The sequence below is a fragment of the Castanea sativa genome, chromosome 8, assembly GCF_040712315.1.
Source record: "Castanea sativa cultivar Marrone di Chiusa Pesio chromosome 8, ASM4071231v1".
In the NCBI taxonomy this organism is placed as follows: Eukaryota; Viridiplantae; Streptophyta; class Magnoliopsida; order Fagales; family Fagaceae; genus Castanea; species Castanea sativa.
The window spans coordinates 24,120,865-24,141,337 of record NC_134020.1 but is presented as its reverse complement, the minus strand read 5'-3'; the positions used below and the strand labels follow the sequence as shown (position 1 = coordinate 24,141,337).

At 35.6% G+C, this 20,473-nt stretch overlaps 1 protein-coding gene across 1 annotated transcript; it reads right to left on the bottom strand.

The window, feature by feature from the left end:
• Positions 1-5,394: 5,394 nt before the first annotated feature.
• Positions 5,395-17,844, bottom strand: LOC142606052 (uncharacterized). The gene is made up of 3 exons (XM_075777461.1): positions 17,266-17,844; positions 17,077-17,145; positions 5,395-6,066 (listed from the first exon to the last, which is right to left on the bottom strand). Exons 1-3 carry the CDS (start codon positions 17,842-17,844, stop codon positions 5,989-5,991), a joined length of 726 nt encoding a protein of 241 aa, XP_075633576.1. The 3' UTR covers positions 5,395-5,988.
• Positions 17,845-20,473: the final 2,629 nt, after the last annotated feature.

The following is a 20,473-nucleotide window of genomic DNA, read 5'->3' as shown; positions in this document are numbered from 1 at the left end:
ATTGCAAATCGAGTCTTAAAGACTCGATTTCCCTTTTTAAAAACCGAGTCTCTAAGACTCGATATCTAGCTGGAGTCCACGTTGATGCAACTGACAAGATAAATAGAGTATTTAATTGTTCACATGTAAATCGACTCTTAGTAACTTGATTTTCAGGTGGCCGCCACGTGGAAAAGCGTCACATCATATCTAATCAGAACATGGAAATCGAGTATCTAAGAGTCGATTTATAGGTTCAAAATCGACTCTCTAAGAGTCGAGATGTTAGTATAATATTAACTTTCGAAACAATACCTACTAACTATATTCTTGAGCAATTATGGCTAATGGCCCATTTTCGTCGTTAAAATACCCAGACCTTTACAAAAATAATTTGTTTTTAATTTTGCAAAGCTAAGCTAAAAATACCCAAACCTTTATACCAAAACAAAAAAAATTTAGTCAGATCACATGGAGCACTTACTCATATCCATACCCATTTACAAATCAACTTAGAATCGGAAAAATTTTAACCCATGAATCCATTTTGAAAAACAAACCAAAATCAAAATCCAAATCCAAATCATACCATCTATATGGCTTGCAAAAATGAACAATACCCACACATGCAAAGGGATTCATCCACTCGAAACATACCCATTTGAAATCGCCAAACCCATCTCCTTTAGATTCCCCTTACGCATAGTTTAAAGACAGATAGAGGCTTAGAGCTTCGATCTTGGTAGATTGATGAGAGAGAGCGAGTAAGAGTGAGAGAGCGGGAGGTTACAAAAGAGGGCTTGGATTTGGCAACCACTGGTGTGATGGCGATGTCAAGCAGCGGAGAATAGCAGTGGTGTTGAAGGAACTCAGAGAGTGAGCTTTGGTCATGCTGTCATGGAGGCTGAGCAGATTGAATCTGAGTTAGATCAAAGAGACAGAGAGAGTTAGAGGGAGTGAATTAGAAAATTGTTGATTTTTTTTTATTAATGCCACATAAAAGCTTATGTGGAAATTTCCATGGCATAAAAGATAATATTAATTTTTCCGTTAGCCACATTAGCATTTTCCATCTAGCACTTAATGAAATAGACTATTTTGACACAATACCAAAAGGTTAGGAACCAAATTGACACGTTTGAAAAGTCAAGGACCAAATTGACATTTAGTGTAAATGTTAGGGACCATATATGCAATTTACCCATTAATTTATTATATTTAGTTTTTAGTTTTATTATACGTGTATTACAGTACCACTATACCACTACCGCCAAAGTAGGCAACAGCTCCTTTAACAGCTCTGGGGTTCGTGAAGTCTGCTTTTTAATGTTTTAATAATATTTTATATTGGATTTAAATTTCAAAACAGTGTTTTTCTATTTAGTTACTTCTTTCTTTCTTTTTTGAATTATCTATTTATTTTTTTATTTAGTTACTTCAGTAATGATCTTAGTAGATTAACTAGTTTTTATAATAAGTAAATCAACTATGATATTTTTACCCAAAAAAAAACTACTATAATATTGCTATATGCTTACATATTTGTTTATTTATTATGTTTGCTTAGGATTTAATATTTCTTATTTGTTTTATGAAAATTATAATATGAAAAATACATTTAAAAATAGATCTCTATATTTACTTGGGGTGTATTTTAGTCTTTTTTTATTTTACTAATTTAATATATTTATTTATATTAAATTAATTATGATGTCATCACGGTTCGATCTTGGTTCAACCTAACCTGATCTTGAAAATCTTAAACCTCTCTCTTTTACGGTTCTGTGAACGGTTCAAGTTTCAAAACCATGGATTCAATATGTGAGATAAAGAATTTGACATAAAGCTAATAGAGTGAATAGACCTGTTTGGTTTGTATTAAGGTTGTATTCATTTTCTATTTTCATTTTTATACTTATTTTCTATACTAAAATCTTGTACTCATTTTTTTTCTTTTTTGCATCATTTTTTGCTTTGTCATCTCCTTTAATTTTTCTTTTTTTTTTATGACAATCACCAACAAATAGAGAATTGTGTCTTGAATGTGACAAGTTAGTGATAATGGTATCTACTTATTTAATTTTGTACAAACATGTCACTATATTCATTTTAAAAAAATAAAAACACCAAAAAATATATTCAATTTTTGTATTCAACTAATAGGAGCTAGCATTACCCTTTAAAAAAAAAAATTAAATAGAGGAAATGGAAAGAGGATAAAAAAATAAAGTTAGTGACTTTAGATGAAGGTTTTTTTTTTCTAATTTTAGAACCGGACTCTGGATAAAACTAATCGGTTAGATGAAGGTCTAGGAAAATTTTAGAGGGCATTTTGGTCTAGTTGCAAAATAACTTGGGGCCGTTTGTTACTATTGTTTAAACAACAGTTTTTAGTATTTAAACAACATTACACTTTTTTTTTTGGTTTATTTATTTATTTATAGTATATAAGCACATCAATCATCTTCTACATGAATAGATTTTGCAACATATTGACATATTCGCGCAGAACAAGAATCTTTATACAACAAAGAATAAGAATAATTTTTATTACATAGATTTCCAGTTGTTCATTTTTAGCAACTCCATTGCCACAAATCAATTTTCTCTCTCTCCTCTTTCCTCCAATTTTGGCAACTCCATTGCCACAATTCCTTTTTTTTTTTTTCCTCCAATTTTCAGCAGCTGTCACACAATTCCTATTAAATTTTTTTTTTTCTCTTCTCTTCCCCTACAATTTCAGCAACTCCACAATTTTTTTTCCTCCAATTTTCAGCAACTCCATTGCCACAATTTTTTTTCCTCCAATTGTCGGCAACTTCATTGCCACAAATCAATTTTTCTCTCTCCTATTTTCTCTAATTTTGGCAATTTGGCTGCCATAATTTCCATTAATTTTTTTCTCTCTCCTCCCTTACAATATTAGCAACTTGTTGACACAACTCTTTTTTTCTCTTGGGCACTCTTTAGTCATCCGAGTAGCCAGCTTTGGGCAGGTAAGAATTTCGATAATGAGGTTACCAAAATTCAATTTTCTCTCTCTGCCTCCATCACATCATTTCTCTATTCTCTCACATACTTTTACTTAGGATTTCGGTAACACCGTTGCCAAAATTTGCTTCTCTCCTCAATCTACATTTTATTATTGAACCATAAAAAGATTGCATATTTAGCTATTGTAGGGGTGTTCACTAAATTGCACAAACTGAAAAAACTATACCAAAACCATCCCCAAAATAGCAAAACCGTATTGCATTGCACCGTAGGTAACAGTGCATCGCACCACATGGTGCAGTTTGTGATTTATAATAAGAAAACTGCACAAACAGCACCACAGCCTCTCTATATATTAATATATTTATTTTTTTAATATTTAATATATTATTAATAGTTTAATAACCCTATTTTTCAATATATATATATATACACACACACACACACATAGAGAATGAGAGAGAGAGAGAGAGAGAGATTAATAACCCTAGAGGCTAGGTGCTAGGGTATTAAACTATTAATAATGTGTATTTGATATTATAATTGTAGTGGGGTAAATATTGGGCCTTATTATAATGGGAAAAATGTTGGACTTGTTTTAACATTGGCCCAAACAACGGAAACAAATCTTGCATTGACTAGGCCATTCTAACAATGAGCATAGGTCCTCAGATCATTAGTCAGGCTCAATGCCCTTCTAGGCCTAGTATCGACGTCATGTCCAAGGCATATCCGATCTACCAAGATAAATCCCAAAGAAGGTAAAAATTCTCCGAGGTAGCATTCTGAAATTTCCTAATAATTCCACGACAACCTCCGCATTAATGAAGGTCACTTGCTTGGCACTACCACATTTAATGCAGAAGGACAAGCCTGTACAGTAGAAAGAAGCCTTAGAAGTCTCCATTCATGATGAATAACCAAAAAAGAATAGCTCGACAAGATCAGAAGTTATCCAGGTGAATGTCTGAATAGTAAGAAAAAAACCTAGAAGACTCCGTTCATGATGAATAACAAAAAAAAAGAGCCTGACAAGACCAAAAGTTATTCAGGTGGACAATGAAAAAAATACGAAGAAGAAGGAGATGACTCATATAAAAGGGAGAAAAGAAGAAGGATAAGAACGACACAGAATATACATAAGAGACAGATAGAGTGTAAATGTTCTAGAGAAATATCTTTGTAATACAACATACAAAAGTAAATAAAGAACTGTACATCTCCATGTATAAGGAGAACCTTATGATTCACGTGTTTTTTCCAAGTTTCCCATTATGGATCAATGTTAACCCATACCACATATGAGTTGTGACATATATCTTGCTTTGCATTCTAAATTATAGAGTTAAGGTATTAACTTGTACAATAATAGTTTAATACCCTAGCCACTAGGGTTATTAAGCCTTTTTTTTTTTTTTTGAAAACGAGGATTATTAAACTAGCCGCCTAACTCATTGAATTAACTTCTAAACATTTAAAAAAAATTTAAAAAAAAAAAGTATCACTCTCTGTCTTTGTGTCTCGGCCCTTAAGGTCAGACCTAACTGCCACACCATCGCTGAGCACCAATCTGGTCCTTTGTTCCTTCGCCACCGAGCATCAAACCACTCCTCTTTCTTTTTTGGTTTTATGTTTTGCTTGATAATTTTTTGATTGAATGTGTGAGTGTTAGTGTGTATGTTTGGATTGGGTGTGTAGTAGTGTTTTGCTCAATCATATATTTTTGTAATTTTTGTGTTTATTAGGGTTTTTGTTTTAGCATTGATTTGAAGCTTTATGGATGGTATATTTTGTGATTATGTTTATGATTTCAGCTGTTTGCAATTTTTTTTTTTAGAACAAGAGAAGGTCAATCTGTGGGATTGTGTATAATTTATTTAAAACTAGATCAATAGTTTAAAACTTGGCCCAAGATAAAGAAAAACTAGTTAGCTCAATAGCTTAAAATTTGGCCTAAAATAAAAGAAAAAATCAGTTTTGGATTGGCAAGAATATACTGATTTCAAACCGTATCTTATACATCATACATGTGACCGTAAAAATGAAATGCAGTGCAGTTATGGTTTTGGCCAAACCACACGCAAAACATGGTGCTAAAAATGGCCGAAAACCACACCGTAAACACATTATTATGGTCTCATATCAAATATGTGCCAGCAGAGACTTTTTTCTTCTATAGCTTTCATTTGTAAAGACTCTTTAGCAATCACAAAGTACACATTGAGTAGCGATCCATGCCAGGATACAAAGCAATAATATTATCGCATAAGTTATTGAAAATTTGAATATTGATCATGTTGGAAAGTTTTAAAAATATTTGATTTTACTCTAAAATACTTATAAATTGATGCAGTAATAAATGCAATTAGTACTATATAAAATAATAAACTTCTCAATTACTTTTTTTTTTTAGTTGATGTATCAATTTGTAAGGTCCATATATTATAATTTGTAAAATTTGTAACATTACTCAAACGGTAAATAGACTAAGGAAGCCTTACTTTTGTATTTGTAAGTCCAATACCTTGCAACAAATAAGGAAGCCTCACTTTTCACTATTGGGCTGAATGCAAACTATTAGAGATATGATAATCATTTTTCAAGCATTTATGAACACACATACATACAAAAGCTTCAAGTTTGGGGGAAATCTTTCTTAGCCAGAGATCTCAATGGTCTTGGCCTCTCGTTTCTTCACAACCCCCTCTACAGGAACAAACACAGTGAGAACTCCATTCTCCATGCTAGCCTTAACCTGATCTGTCCTTGCATTTTTCGGTAACCTGAATCTACGAAGGAACTTTCCACTGCTTCGTTCAACACGGTACCACTTATCTTTCTTCTCCTCTTGCTCTTTGCTCCTTTCTCCGCTAATTTGAAGAATTTTGCCTTCTTCAACCTCAACTTTCACCTCCTCTTTTACGAGTCCGGGAAGGTCCGCCTTGAAGACATGAGCCTCTGGGGTCTCCTTCCAATCAATTCGCAAGTTGGGCAAATTAGCATAGGTTTCAATTGCTATGGCGGGGCGTAAGCAATGCTAGAGTTGAAGAAGCCATCAACGGGATCCCATATGTCTAATAACGGCCGAGAGCGCTGAAAATTTTGAAGCTAGGTAAGCTTAAGAAAGAAGAAAATACTAAAGTTCATGTCTAGGAATGTACAAGGGCAACAAGGCTTTGGTAGAAGCACGAATTTGTAGCTAGACATGCAGAACAGCTATTATGTTTTCACGTTCCACAATTGGGTGGCGTTGTGTTTTCTTGTACCAAAATTAGGCAACTTTTGGGTAGTTTAGAAGTTATTACTACATAGGTTTTAACTATTTAAAATTTAATCGAAGAAGGAAAAAGAAACCAAAACAGTTGGAACCTGTAAAGATAACAAATCAAGATCAGTTGCAGATGCAAAGTCTGTTAGGAGCAAGTCTACGAAGAAGAGGAAATTGAGTGAAGATAGAATTGAAGAATCAAATGAGACTTAAACTACATGCCGTATAGCATTGTACTGTATGAGAACTACAAGTAGTATAGCTATATTTATCTGTTATGAGTTAGTTAGAAATATTTTCCTTTCTCTTGTTGTATATATATATAGAAGTTGTAACTGTAATTAAATGAATGAATTCATTTTTCATTTTTCTTCCAATTCTGTTTTGTAATATGGTATCAGAGCAGCTAGCACAGTTTCACTGATTTCCTAGCTTTTCTTTTCTTTTTTTTTTCTTTTTTCCCTTGAAGTCTCTTTTCTCTCCAACTCAAAAAATTTTCCCGAGAAAATCTCTCCCTTTCTCTTCGATTTTGAGAAACTCTCTTGGGAGATCTTCTTGTTCTTGGTTTTGAGATTTTGAGACGTCTTCTTGTTTTCTCATCAATCTTGAGAAACTTTCCAAAGAAAATTTTCTTGCTTTCTCGCAATTGATATGGCGAATTCAGATTCTTCGAGTTCATCGATCACCATTGATGAATCTCATCCCTTTTTCTTGCACCACGCGGAGAATCCTGGTGCTGTTTTGGTGTCCCAACCTCTGATTGGTGGGGATAATTACTCGACCTGGGCAAGATCGATGGAGAGAGCCCTAAGTGTTAAGAGTAAACTCGGTTTCATAGATGGAATTGCAATTCTCACTCCAACAATGGCGAAAATTCCAATCCTTGTGCAAGCATGGAATCGTTGCAACAACATAGTTGTGACTTGGATTCTTAATTCTGTTTCCCCCAAGATTGCTGCAAGTATGACTTATCGCAAGACTGCAATGGAGGTTTGGAAGACTTTGAAGGACATGTTTTCTCAAGGCAATGGACCTAGAGTGTTTCAATTGCAAAAGGATTTGGCTAGTATTTCTCAAGGTGATCTTTCTGTGAGTGATTACTTCACTCAGCTCACCATTCTGTGGGATGAAATTCAGAATTTCAGTCCTTTTCCCTGTTGCTCATGTGGAAAGTGCACTTGCAATGTCAATGACAAGATTGCTGATCTCCAACATCGAGAATCAGTTCTACAATTGCTTATGGGATTGAATGAATCTTTTGTACAGATTAGAGGTCAGGTTTTGTTGATGGATCCTCTTCCTCCTATCAACAAGGTGTATTCATTGCTGATCCAAGAAGAGAGGCAAAGGTCAATAGGAAGGGCATGTGGACCTTTTGTGGAGTCTACTGCTCTTGCAGCTAAGATTGGTTCCAAGAACAACAAGGGTAAAGGCAAGGAAAGGCCCATCTGTAGTCACTGTGGTTTGCAAGGTCATACTATGGAGAAATGTTACAAACTCCACGAATATCCTCCTGGTTACAAAACCAAAGGCAAAGCTTCTTTGGCTAATCAAGTTTCTATTCACCCTGATTCCCAAGATTCATCTCTTCATGTACAGCCACAGATTCCGTTTCCTTTCACTTCAGATCAATATCAAAAGATTCTTGCTATGATTGGAGCTTCACCTCAAGAATCTCAGAATTCAGCTGCTATGGCTAACAATGCTTCTTTTACTTCTCCAGCCACCACACCTCTATCAGGTATTGACATTTTGCCTCATGGTGTGTTTAATTCCAAGCATTCCATTTTTTCTGCTAAGGTCATAAACAGAACAGCTTTTGAGAATAATGTTTAGGTCATTGACACTGGAGCTTCAGACCATATAATTTGTTCAGTTTCTATGTTGACCTCAATCACTTCTATATCTCATTGTGTTGTTAACTTGCCAAATGGTGAGTCTGCTACTGTCACACATGTTGGTACAATACAACTTTCTGCTCAATTTACTCTTCACAATGTTCTTTGTGTTCCTAGTTTTACCTTTAACCTTTTGTCAGTCAGTAAACTCACAAAACAACTTCCTTTTTGTCTTGTTTTTCTATCTCAATTTTGTTTCATTCAGGACCTTACCTGCTGGAGGACGATTGGAGTGGGTGAGATGCATCATGGATTGTACTTGTTGCAGAGAAAGTTGAGTTCTTTTTCATCCAAGCAGCCTTCATTGTCTCAGTGTTTGTCTTACCCCAAGTCTACTCCTATTGTCAATTATGTTGTTGATATGTCAAAGTTGTGGCATTCTAGGTTAGGCCATCCCTCTTATAATAAATTGTTGCCCATTAAGAATGTTTTACCTTCCTTTTCACAATCTTGTGATGATGTTTGTACTATTTGCCCTTTGGCTAAACAGAAAAGATTACCATTTCCCACTCATAATGAAATTTCCAAGTTTCCTTTTGATCTTCTTCATATTGATCTATGGGGTCCTTATTCTGTTGTTACTCATGATGGTTATAGATATTTTTTAACCATTGTTGATGATGCCACTCGTTCTACTTGGGTGTTTCTTTTGAAATCCAAATCTGATGTCAAATCAATCATACTTTCTTTTCATGCAATGGTTAAGACTCAGTTTAATGCTTGTATCAAGATCATAAGATCAGACAATGCCCCTGAATTTAATATGCCTGAATTCTTTTCTACTCATGGCATTTTGCATCAAAAGAGTTGTGCCTATACTCCACAACAAAATTCTGTTGTGGAGAGAAAGCATCAACATATACTTTCAACTGCTAGAGCTTTGAAAATTCAGTCTAATTTACCTATATCATATTGGGGTGAATGCATTCTAACTGCAGTTTTCTTAATCAATAGGCTTCCCTCTTCAATTTTACATAATAAAACCCCTTTTGAGCTTCTCTATCACAAACCTCCATCTTACTCTTTTCTTAGGTCTTTTGGTTGTCTGTGCTTTGCTTCAACTATTGCTGCCCATAGACCTAAGTTTGATCCTAGAGCTAGAGAATGTGTTTTTATTGGTTATCCTTATAACATCAAAGGGTATAAACTTTTAGATTTAAAGTCTAGATGCATTTTCATCTCTAGAGATGTCATTTTTCATGAGACTATTTTTCCTTTCCTTTCTAAATCTTCTTCTCCTTCTGTTCCATCTCAGCCTCCTCCCACCACTAATCCTTTCTTTTTTGAGCCTTGCTCTTTTATTGGTTCTGGTCACCCTTCTTCCCCTGTCATGCCTGCATCAGCTTCAGCTTCTGATGTTCCTTCAACTCCTGTGTCAATTGCTGAGTTCCCTGCTGCTGTTGAGCCAACTATTGTGCCTCCTATTAAGCCTCTTATTGAGCCAGCAATTGTGCCTGCTGCTATGCCTAATGCTGAGCCAATTGTCCCAGCTTCTCCTCTTAGAACTCCTATTAGGAGATCCACTAGGACTTTTTCTAAACCAACTTATTTACAAGCTTATCACTACAATCAGGTCTCTACTATAGCTCCACCTGCTTCATCTTCTTCCTCAGGTACCCTCTATCCTCTCTCTTCCTATTTGTCCTATGCTAACCTTTCTTCAACCCATAGACATTTTTGCAATGCCATTTCTTCTATAGTTGAACCCAAGCATTATGATCAGGCTGTTCTTGATCCTAAATGGAGGAAGGCTATGGCTAGTGAGATTAAGGCCTTAGAGGCCAATAATACTTGGTCTCTTCAGCCTTTACCACTTGGTAAGAAAGCCATAGGCTGTAAGTGGGTGTATAGGGTGAAGTATAAAGCTGATGGTACTGTGGAGAGGTTCAAGGCTAGGTTGGTTGCCAAGGGTTATACTCAAAAGGAGGGCCTTGATTACATAGAAACTTTCTCCCCTGTTGCAAAGCTTGTTTCTGTGAAATGTTTGTTGGCTGTTACTGCTGTGAAAGGGTGGTCTCTTTCCCACCTTGATGTCAATAATGCTTTCCTGCATGGTGATTTACATGAGGAAGTGTTTATGACTTTACCACCTGGCTTCCACAGCAAGGGGGAGGTAGTTTGTAAATTACAAAAGTCTCTTTATGGTCTTAAGCAAGCCTCACGACAATGGTTTGCAAAGTTCTCTGCTGCTTTATTGAAGTTGGGATTCAGGCAGTCTAAGGCAGATTATTCTTTGTTCACCAAGAAAACACCAGAGTCTTTTATTGCTTTATTGGTGTATGTAGATGATATTTTGATTGCAAGTGATAATCCTAAGTCTGTGGCAAAACTGAAGATTCTTCTAGATCAGCAGTTTAAACTAAAAGACCTTGGAGATTTGAAGTTTTTCCTTGGGCTTGAGATAGCTAGATCACAGAAAGGCATCCATTTATGTCAAAGAAAATACACTCTGGAATTGATAAATGATGCAGGTTTGCTAGGTTGTAAACCAGCCAAAACCCCCATGGAGCACAACCTAAAGTTAAGTATGTACCAAGGTGAATTGTTGACAAATCCAAGCTCTTATAGAAGGTTGGTGGGCAGGCTCTTGTACCTTACAATCACAAGACCTGATATAACCTTTGCTGTTCATAAATTGAGCCAATTTATGTCCAAGCCTCGGAAACCACATCAGGCTGCAGCAAATAGGGTGTTGCAATACCTCAAAGGTAGTCCAGGACAAGGGTTATTGTTCTCAAGTGCATCTGAATTACATCTTAAAGGCTTTGCTGATTCAGATTGGGCTGCTTGCCCTGATACAAGAAGGTCAGTAACTGGTTATTGCATGTTCTTGGGGGATTCATTAGTTTCTTGGAAGTCTAAGAAACAAAACACAGTGAGTAGGTCATCTGCAGAAGCTGAGTATCGTTCTATGGTAGCAGCAGTGTGTGAGATTGTGTGGATTCTTAGTTTACTAAGAGACATACAAGTTGATCACCCTAAGGCTGCATTATTATTCAGTGACAGTCAGTCTGCTCTCCACATTGCAGCCAATCCAGTGTTCCATGAGCGCACAAAACACATAGAGATTGACTGCCATGTTGTGAGAGACAAAATGGTTCAAGGAGTAATAAGGTTGCTGCACATTAGGACTCAATCACAGCTTGCTGATTTGCTTACAAAGGCACTTAGTGCACATCAGTTTCACAGGCTGCTATCCAAGATGAATATGTTGAATGTGCATTCCCCCCTTCATCTTGAGGGGGAGTGTAAAGATAACAAATCAAGATTAGTTGCAGTTGCAGAGTCTGTTAGGAGCAAGTCTACGAAGAAGAGGAAATTGAGTGAAGATAGAATTGAAGAATCAAATGAGACTTAAGCTACATGCCGTATAGCATTGTATTGTATGAGAACTACAAGTAGTATAGCTATATTTATCTGTTATGAGTTAGTTAGTTCTGTTATGAGTTAGTTAGAAATATTTTCCTTTCTCTTGTTGTATATATATATAGAAGTTGTAACTGTAATTAAATGAATGAATTCATTTTTCATTTTTCTTCCAATTCTGTTTTGTAATAGAACCTTTTACAGTAGAAAGTAGAAACAAGGCAAATCCACTTGTCTATTAAGATGAATAATGAAAAGAAATCCGATCTCCACTCTCTCAAACAAATACGAAGGCTATAAATAGGATACATAACCCTCACATATAGATGTTTTACAGTAGAAAGTAGAAACAAGGCATATCCACTTGTCTGTTAAGATGAATTATGAAATGAAAGAAGCCATCAACGAGATCCCATGTCTAATAACGACCGAGAGCGCTGAAAAATTTGAAGCTAGGTAAGCTTAAGAAAGAAGAAAATACTATAGTTTATGTTTAGGAAGGTTCGAGGGCAACAAGGCTTTGGCGGAAGCACGAACTTGTAGCTAGACATGCAGGCCAGCTATTATGTTTTCACGTACCACAATTGGGTGGTGTTGTGTTTTCATGTACCAGAATTAGGCAACTTTTGGGTAGTTAAGAAGTTATTACTACATAGGTTTTAACTACTTAAAATTTCATCGAAGAAGGAAAAAGAAAACCAAAACAGTTCGAACCTTTTACAGTAGAAAGTAGAAACAAGGCAAATCCACTTGACTATTAAGATGAATAATGAAAAGAAATCCGATCTCCACTCTCTCAAAGAAATACGAAGGCTCTAAATAGGATACATAACCCACGCATATAGATGTGTACAAGTTTTTTTACAAACAACTCCACACTTGGAGCTTTGAAGAAGCACTCAAGTGCTTGAAGGAGTAATAAAGAGAATCTCTCAGTAGGATAAGGAAGAGATTTAGGGAGTGTTTGGTAGGAGTATTTTAAAAACAGTTTTTGTTGTTTAAACAACATAACGCATATTTTTACAATAATTTTTTCCTCACACGTATTTTTACAACACTTAAACATCGTTACTAGAACAATATTACCAAATGAGTCCTTAGTCCCCAAGAACTCAGAGGAAAAAGACAAGGTAGCAAAGTAGCCAAAAAGAAAAAAAAGACAAGGTAGCTTGGCCTCAGAGACCAAATAATTAATGAGGGTGTTCTGGTAATTTTCAAATTCAGGGGGAATTTAAGTTATTTTCAAGTTTAGGAGAGTAATTTGGTAAATTTAAGATTTTGGAAGTATTTTAGTCATTTTCTAAGGTTTCAAGGGTATTTTGGACTTTATAGATTCAGGGGATATTTCAATAATTTTATAGGATTTTATAAATACTTTGGTCATTTTAAGTTTTAGTAGCATTTTGGTAAGTTTGATTATTGGGAGTAATTGGGTGGGTTGGGACTTGGGGATAACCCATAACAATTTGGTTGTATTGAGCTTGAGTTAAAAGTAATTACTTAAATAAGTAATAATGGATAACTGAGTTTTATATACCCAATTCACCAATCCAATTATATCCACCCAAACCTAGGGGTGAATGTGATTCGGTCAGCTCGATTTTTTCCTAAATTTATTACTGAACTGATAGTGTTCGGTTTTCTCATAATTGGAACCAATGTATACCGCCTAGTGTCAGTTTTCCAACCTTCAGCAATACAGTTTTTTGCGGTTCATATAATCGGTTTGGTCGGTTTGAACATTATATAAAAAATTAAATAAATAAATAAATAACTATTTTTTTACATTAAAAAAAATGGGACTTTCAAGCAGTGTAACACTATATACTTTATACTAGGCAGAACTATGGATGCTATTAAAACTTTAGTTATTTAAAGAAAAAGTCCAACAGTGTAACAAAAAAAAACACACTATAAACTTTATACTATCCAGAACTATGGATGCTATTAAAACTTTAGTTATTTAAAGAAAAAGTCCAACAGTGTAAAACGAAAAAAAAAGCCATAAATGTTATTTAAATTTTAATTGGGAGACAACTAGACATGAATACATAATGGATGTGGCAGTGGGACTTGAACTAGTGTAACACTATAAACTTAGTTTGGAATCAAACAAATAGAGAGAGATTCTTAAGAACTTAAGCCTTAAGAGCGAAAAGTGAGAGAGGAGAGGGGATTATAGATGGCTTGCTGTAGATTGGGCTGAGTGGCTGGCAACAACTGCTTGATTGGTGAGGCGTCTAATGATGATACTTGAGAGGGCAGAGGCCAGCCAAGCCGAAAGGTGAGAGAGAGAGAGAGAGTAAAGGTCAACGGTCAGAAAATAGAATGAATTTATAGAAGGCAAAACTCAAAAAACCTAGCATAAAACGATGTAGTTTTGCTCTTCTTTTTTTCTTATAATAACTAGTGAAACGACGACGTTTTTTAAAAAAAAATTTAAAAAATCCTAGTGATTCGACGCAGTATTACTTCAATTGAAATTTATATCATTATGTTAAATAAATAATATTATTTTACATCATTTGCCATTTAGCAGACCTGATGAGAATGCTCTAAACTGTGGTTTGTTCTCCTACAAATCCTAAGAAAGAAAAGGATCTGAACCTATAATTAATTTTGGATTGAAATAAGAGTCATAAGACAGGAATTATTACACGTCTGGAATATATCTATATGTTATTTTCTTCGGAATCAATTTGGGTGGCCTCAAGGAATACAATATAATTGAAAAGGAAAATTTTTTAGGTGGTAAATATTCCCAGGGACAACACATGGGGTTGGAGAAAGTTGCTTAGACCGAAGGGGAGATTAGTTGACATTGGATTTTGTATGGTACATTTGAAGACTACTTAAGCGTAGTAAGAGTATTCAGATCAATCCATCCAAAATAGCATAAGCCTCGCAATTTGCCGAACCAATTCCAAAAAATACTAACATCAACTCATGCAAAATTGTGCAAAATAGAATCTTGGCTAGAGTAACTATGCAAGTATCCGTAGTTACTATTTATATGCAATCTGTTTTTTAATCTTTTCTTTATTCAAGGAGAGAGAGAGAGAGAGAGAGAGAATTTGCCAGACTAATTAAAATATGATAAAAAATAATATTTTAATAAAATATAGTATAAAATAAATTATATTATATAAGTATATTATACTAAAATAGACAAACATTTTTGCACCAGCTAAAACAAATACTCTTAAGACCAATCATATCAGGATATATAAGCACAATACTCTAGTTCGATGAATCTGGAATTATCATAAAATATTCGGTCAACAAGTCATATACCATTGGAAAGTACTATGTCTAGTTTCCAACACATCAAACGATGTCCCATAAAAAAAAAGAAAAACACATCAAACGATGTGCAATTTATACTTTTCTAGAGAAAGTTGTGGTCATTTTACTAAAGATTGCTTCAAAGGCAGAATACACAAGGGTTGTAGCAAATTTTTAATTCTCTTATTTTAGGGTTGTCCATTTGTTTTCCAAAGTGTACGTATTTTCTGATTCCCGAGTCTTGTTGGTTCTGTTTTGTATATTTGGTAAATTTTTATATTATTACTGTTAAATATTTTGGTCTTGAAAATTTATGTTATCATTACTCATGTTTGGAGGATTGCTCCACGTTGGTCCTATAAAATTATAAATCTTACCCCATGCATGGATGGAAATTGAGGAGAGGGAAAATTGAGTACTATTATCCATCTTTGCATTGGTGAAACTAGAAATTTTACTCACGATATTCCTTAATATTCTTTAAGAAACATAAGTTACACAATCTAATAAAAGAAAAATTCATATATTGACAATAACAATCAAAAAACACGCAAATACATAAAAATAATTACGTTCTACGATTTTTCGTATTTTGAAATCGCTGCATAATAGTCTTATTATGAACGAAACAAGCTTAACAAATATAAAATTTTAAATTATTATATATATAAAAAAATTTCAGGGTGGTCCAGGGACAAACCTGGCCTTCAAGTGCCGCCGCCCCCTGGGTCTTTGGCTTTGGAGAAGAATAATTTATAATCTATATATATAACTTATATTCTTCTGTGGATTCAAATATGTCTTAAGTTTCTTGCTTTGTATCAGGAAGTTTGGAGTGTGAAAAGAGTAAAGGTTAAGGGGGCAAGGAGAAGAGAGATAAGGGGAATTGTTACCTCTTTTCCATTGCCTGTATGTTTTAAAACTTATGCAGGCTGTAAGGGATCTCCCCTTTGTTTGGATGATTAAAAATGATGTAGGAGGAAGAGGAAAAGGGAGTAATCATATAAATTGATAATTATGCCCCTTATTTTCTAATTATAAAGACATATAAATTGATCCTCTCAAAAAAAAAAAAAAAGACAAATTGATATCATAAACGTAAAAAGGACATTGTTTGAATGTTTTGAAACTAAGTAGGGAAAAAGGGAATTGAAGCCCTTTCTTTTATTTGGAGTAGGAGGAAGAGATGATGAGAGAAGTCATTTAAATTGAAAATTATGAACCTCATTTGCTAATTTTATGGAAATATATATACATATATTGATAAGTTAAATGTAAAACTGATAAGTGTTAAATGTTTTTGGTATAAATGTTTTTGAATTTGGAAATTGTGACTTTAATTTACAATTTTGCTGACTTTTGAGCGTGTAAAACTATATAAAATAGCTAGTGTAATACACTTCTCTTATAAATGATAGGGGTGGCAATTCGTGTTCGCGTGTCGGGTTCGTGTCGTGTCAAGTCATGAGTATTCGACTACATAGATCAACATTAACCCGACATGTTTATTAAACGGGTCAAGATTCCTCAACCCTAACACGACCCATTTATTAAACGGGTCAGTCGTGTCGACCTGTTTATCAGATTTTATCAAAATGAAAAATAAAAATTAATGAAAAAACAAACAAATAAATATTTTTAATATAAAATTCAGAACTAACGAGTAACTGCATCACAAATAATCATTCAAAATTAAAGCATATCTCAATGTCACAAATAATCAATCACAATTTGTCAAAGAAAATAAATCACAACAACTAATAAGTTTATATACCTAGAGTTTGAAGGATATATTGGTAAAATATCATTTAATTAAATGCATCAGACGGGTCAAACGGGTTCTATGAGTTCAACACTAACCCAACCCATTTATTAAACGGGTTAGTCGTGTCAACCCGAATATGACACGAACCCGTTAAGTCTCAACCCATAATTTGCTAATTTCGTGTCGTGTCGAGTTCGCGGGTCGTGTCAAATTTTGCCACCCCCAATAAATGAGGGGTTATGACTAAAAAGCATAAATTTATTATGATATTATTCTATAAATATAAATTCCTAATTGATCTAATTACTTATAATTATTTCATCCCCTTGCCCTCTATCTATCTATCTTTTTTTTTTTTTTTTTTAGAAAGGGTTTATCACTAATTTTTGGTGTTGATGCGTAAATGCATTCTCTTATCTCACCTCCCTTCTCCTTGTATACTCTCCTTGTATATGTGTGTTTCTCAAAAAAAAAAAAAAAAAAAAATTACTCATAATTAATTTAGAATTATTTCAATTTACCTTCCTCCCAATGAAAACATCTGTAAGGACTGTGGTAGAGTAGAATGAAGCAGTTATCAGCTCCAGACCCTAAAAGACAACACACAACTGAAATCAATTAAATCAAATAACGGCAGAAACCCAAATTCAGAAAACCGATATTTGACAGATACCATTTGACTAAGAAAACAGAAAATCTATTAATATAACCTTCTTTTTGTCAAGCTCGACCATCTTCTCCTTCAGTGAACTGACATCTTTGACATATAAATTAGTGAGAAGGGTAACGCCAGAAATGGTTGACATTGGTTTAACCGTCAGATCATCCATCACCATATATGTCACCACATCTCTGACATACCCTGTCTCCTTCTCCTCAGTACTAGGAGCATTCGGTTGAGCAAACATAGATGACCCAGATGCATGTCTTGGTGCTTTGGCTGGTGTGGCTCCAAATGGGAATGAGGGTGTTCCTGGTGTTGGTGATACAAAGCTCAGCAACAATTGAGGGGTATGGGTGTTTGATGAGAAGGTTGGTATAGGCCTCAAGAGAGAGTCCTTGCTTGCCTTTGATTGAAGAAAGCTGGGGTCAAGGTTTTCAATACTCTCATAGACTCTACTCAAAGACCCTAACCCAACCAGGTCATGTTTCGAAAGAAGTCCCGTTATGGAACCAAGAGGTAACTGTGGGTATCCAAAGAGGAAGTCCACAAATTCCTTTCCGGCCTCTGCAAAAACTACCTTATTAGAGTTGTTGTCTATAAGAAGTTTCAAGCTTAATGTCGCCATCTTGGTATGTCTCTAGCAAACGGATACTAGCTTTATCTAGAGTCTGTTTCTAAAAAATTGTAAATAAATAAAATAAAATAAAATAAAAAACTTTATCTAGAGTCACTAACTTTAATTTTTGTCCTTCTTCCCATTTCCTTTATTTATTTATTTTTTAAAGGGAATGCTGGGCTCCTATTATTTTTAAAACAAGAATATAATGAAAACAATTTTTTCATAACAAATTTTATAATATTTTTAGAGTTGTCAGTTAGATATTCTAAATTCAATTATTCATGAAATTGAAAAGAAAAAAAAAAGGAATATATATATAAATAAAGTATATTACAAAATAAAAATGAAAAACTTTTGTTATATATGTTGTGAAAAAGTCAATGAGTTACATATGTTGGGAAAAAGTAGATATTAAAAGCCAAAAAAATTAAGAAGGGCAATTCTATTGAATTTATAAAAATAAAGGGGAGAAATTTAAAAAGTCAAGAGGTTAACTCCTAGATAAAGCAAATATTTAATTCACATTCAAATCAGTACAACTGTAAGTGCACAATTGCACCTGGACCCAAGAACAGTTATGGGCTCAGGTCCAATGAGCCTTAAACAATGAAAATTTGTAGAGAGTGGGCTTGAAACCCAGGTTAGAAGTGAGTAAGATTAAATGACAAACTAAAGATTGCCGTATTAGGAAACAAAGCAAAGAGTAATGTAAATAGGTCTTCTTGACGTAAGCCGAGAGCCGTTCTTATATTATCTCTCTCTCTTTGTCTTTTTTTCTTTTTAGGTTACAAACGCTTCCGTCCCTCTTCTCGTTCTAGGTCCTCTCTTAAATACTCTTCTTCTTAATACTTTATACACGTGTTGCCCTCAACTCCTCCTTAGTATAGATATTTCTTTTCTTAGTGCCTTTGAACAAGAATTCAGAAGTTTCCCTTCCAGTTGTTCAAGTGTCACCTCCCCATTAATGCGGCCGTGGTGGTAGGTGCAGGGTCTTTAATGTGGAGGTAGCAGCCTTTGTCTTTGTCATTTCTTCAACACGGTGCTTCGGGCATTCAAGGGTTCACCCTTTTAACCATTGGTCTTGACCGTGTCATTCCCTAACCCGTACCATGAAGTCCCGGTTCTCTCGGTGTCGCTCCGAGGATAAGTTCACCCTCGCCGAGTCCTCGGACCCTGCCGCATGGGCCGACCCATAGTATTAACAACTTCCAAACCTGTGGTCAAGTCGGTCTTCCTTAACACGGCCCAAAAGGCCCACGTTCCCATCGTATCTTTTTACCCCCACAATAGCCCCTCAAAACTCTAATTTTCAACGTCCGAGGAGAAAAATAGGGTTTTGATCCGACGAGAACCTCGCTTCTACACACTTTATAAGTAATGGCACGTGTGGAAATCGTTTTGCGTCCCAGAAGATGACACTTGGCGGTTTTATTTTCGAAAACGCGCGCATTTATTACTGTAAGTTGCTCTTTGTCTCCCACGTTCAACGGTGAGATGGGCATCCAACGGTTCTCATTACTCTACGAAATTTTAGGCGGGACAGACATAATTTCGAGGCCGCCTTTTCGCACGTCGTGACGCTTCGGGAACCCGCGCCTTCATTTAATTCCTCAGGGGGTAATCCCATCAAGACATCAGCCCATCATACATTACTCGCGTAAAACCGTGGAGATTTGCACATCTTCGACCTTGTAAGTTCTTACTCCTATTCTAAACCTTTTCTCCTCAATATTTGTCCTCGGCTACCAATACAAACACTCTCCCTTTTAAAGTTTAGTCTATCGTCTCTCTGTTAATGGGAAAATTCAAATGTCTAGTTGATACCGCCGGCCGGGATGGAAGGCTTTAGAGCCAAATACCATATTCCCGCCGACGTAGGGTTAGGACACACTGCCGCAACGCTCGTGGCCGGTTCTAGGAAAGAGGGAGAGGTTATCATCCCTATGATAGCCTTCATAGAGGGTGGGATGACCCTTCCAATGAAACCCGTAATGAGGAGTATCTTCGCAACCACAAAGTTGTGTCCCGACCAATGCCTTCCAAACGTTTTTAGAGTTCTAGGTAGTGTAGATGCTCTAAACGAGCAGATGGGTTTAAACCTCACATGGCACGATGTCGTGTTCCTATATGAGTCCCATAAACTTTCTAAAGTAGGTTATTATATGAAATCTCGGTCTAGCACCGTTAGGCTAATCTCCCCGTCCGCCCAAATCAAACAAAGGCATGAAGGACGACTACTTGATCGTGTCCGGAACCGGCACGATGGCTTTCATCGCCTGGGCCGGGGGGGGATCCAAAGTGCGACGCCGTAGGATTAATCTCCCACTACACAACTTCTCCTAACACACACACGTAAATGCGTATTTGTATTTACTTAAACTTGTTAAATATTTGTGTGAATCTAATCAGGTTTGTTTGTTTTGACGTCTTTTTTTGCGGATAAGGCGCACGTGCGTCCTCGTCCGAGTCACCGTAACGTTGCCGATTTAAACCGAGTACTTCGCTCCGAGGTGTTCGTTAGCGAAGACTTACAACTTCGGGCGGCTCACCTCATTCTCGGATACACTCCCCCTTTCCAAAGACTTCCAAGAGACAGAGGACGCCATTATTGCAGGCGACCGAAGACGGAAGAGGA

Bases quoted from the DNA above. Each gene is read 5' to 3' on its own strand.
- LOC142606052 (XM_075777461.1), bottom strand. From the start codon at position 17,844: ATGGCGACATTAAGCTTGAAACTTCTTATAGACAACAACTCTAATAAG. The intron at 17,146-17,265 runs GTTATATTAATA...GTTGTCTTTTAG, and splicing joins TCGAGCTTGACAAAAAGAAG to GGTCTGGAGCTGATAACTGC. The intron at 6,067-17,076 runs GTAAATTGAAAT...CAAAATTTTCAG, and splicing joins ATGTTTTCATTGGGAGGAAG to CGCTCTCGGCCGTTATTAGA.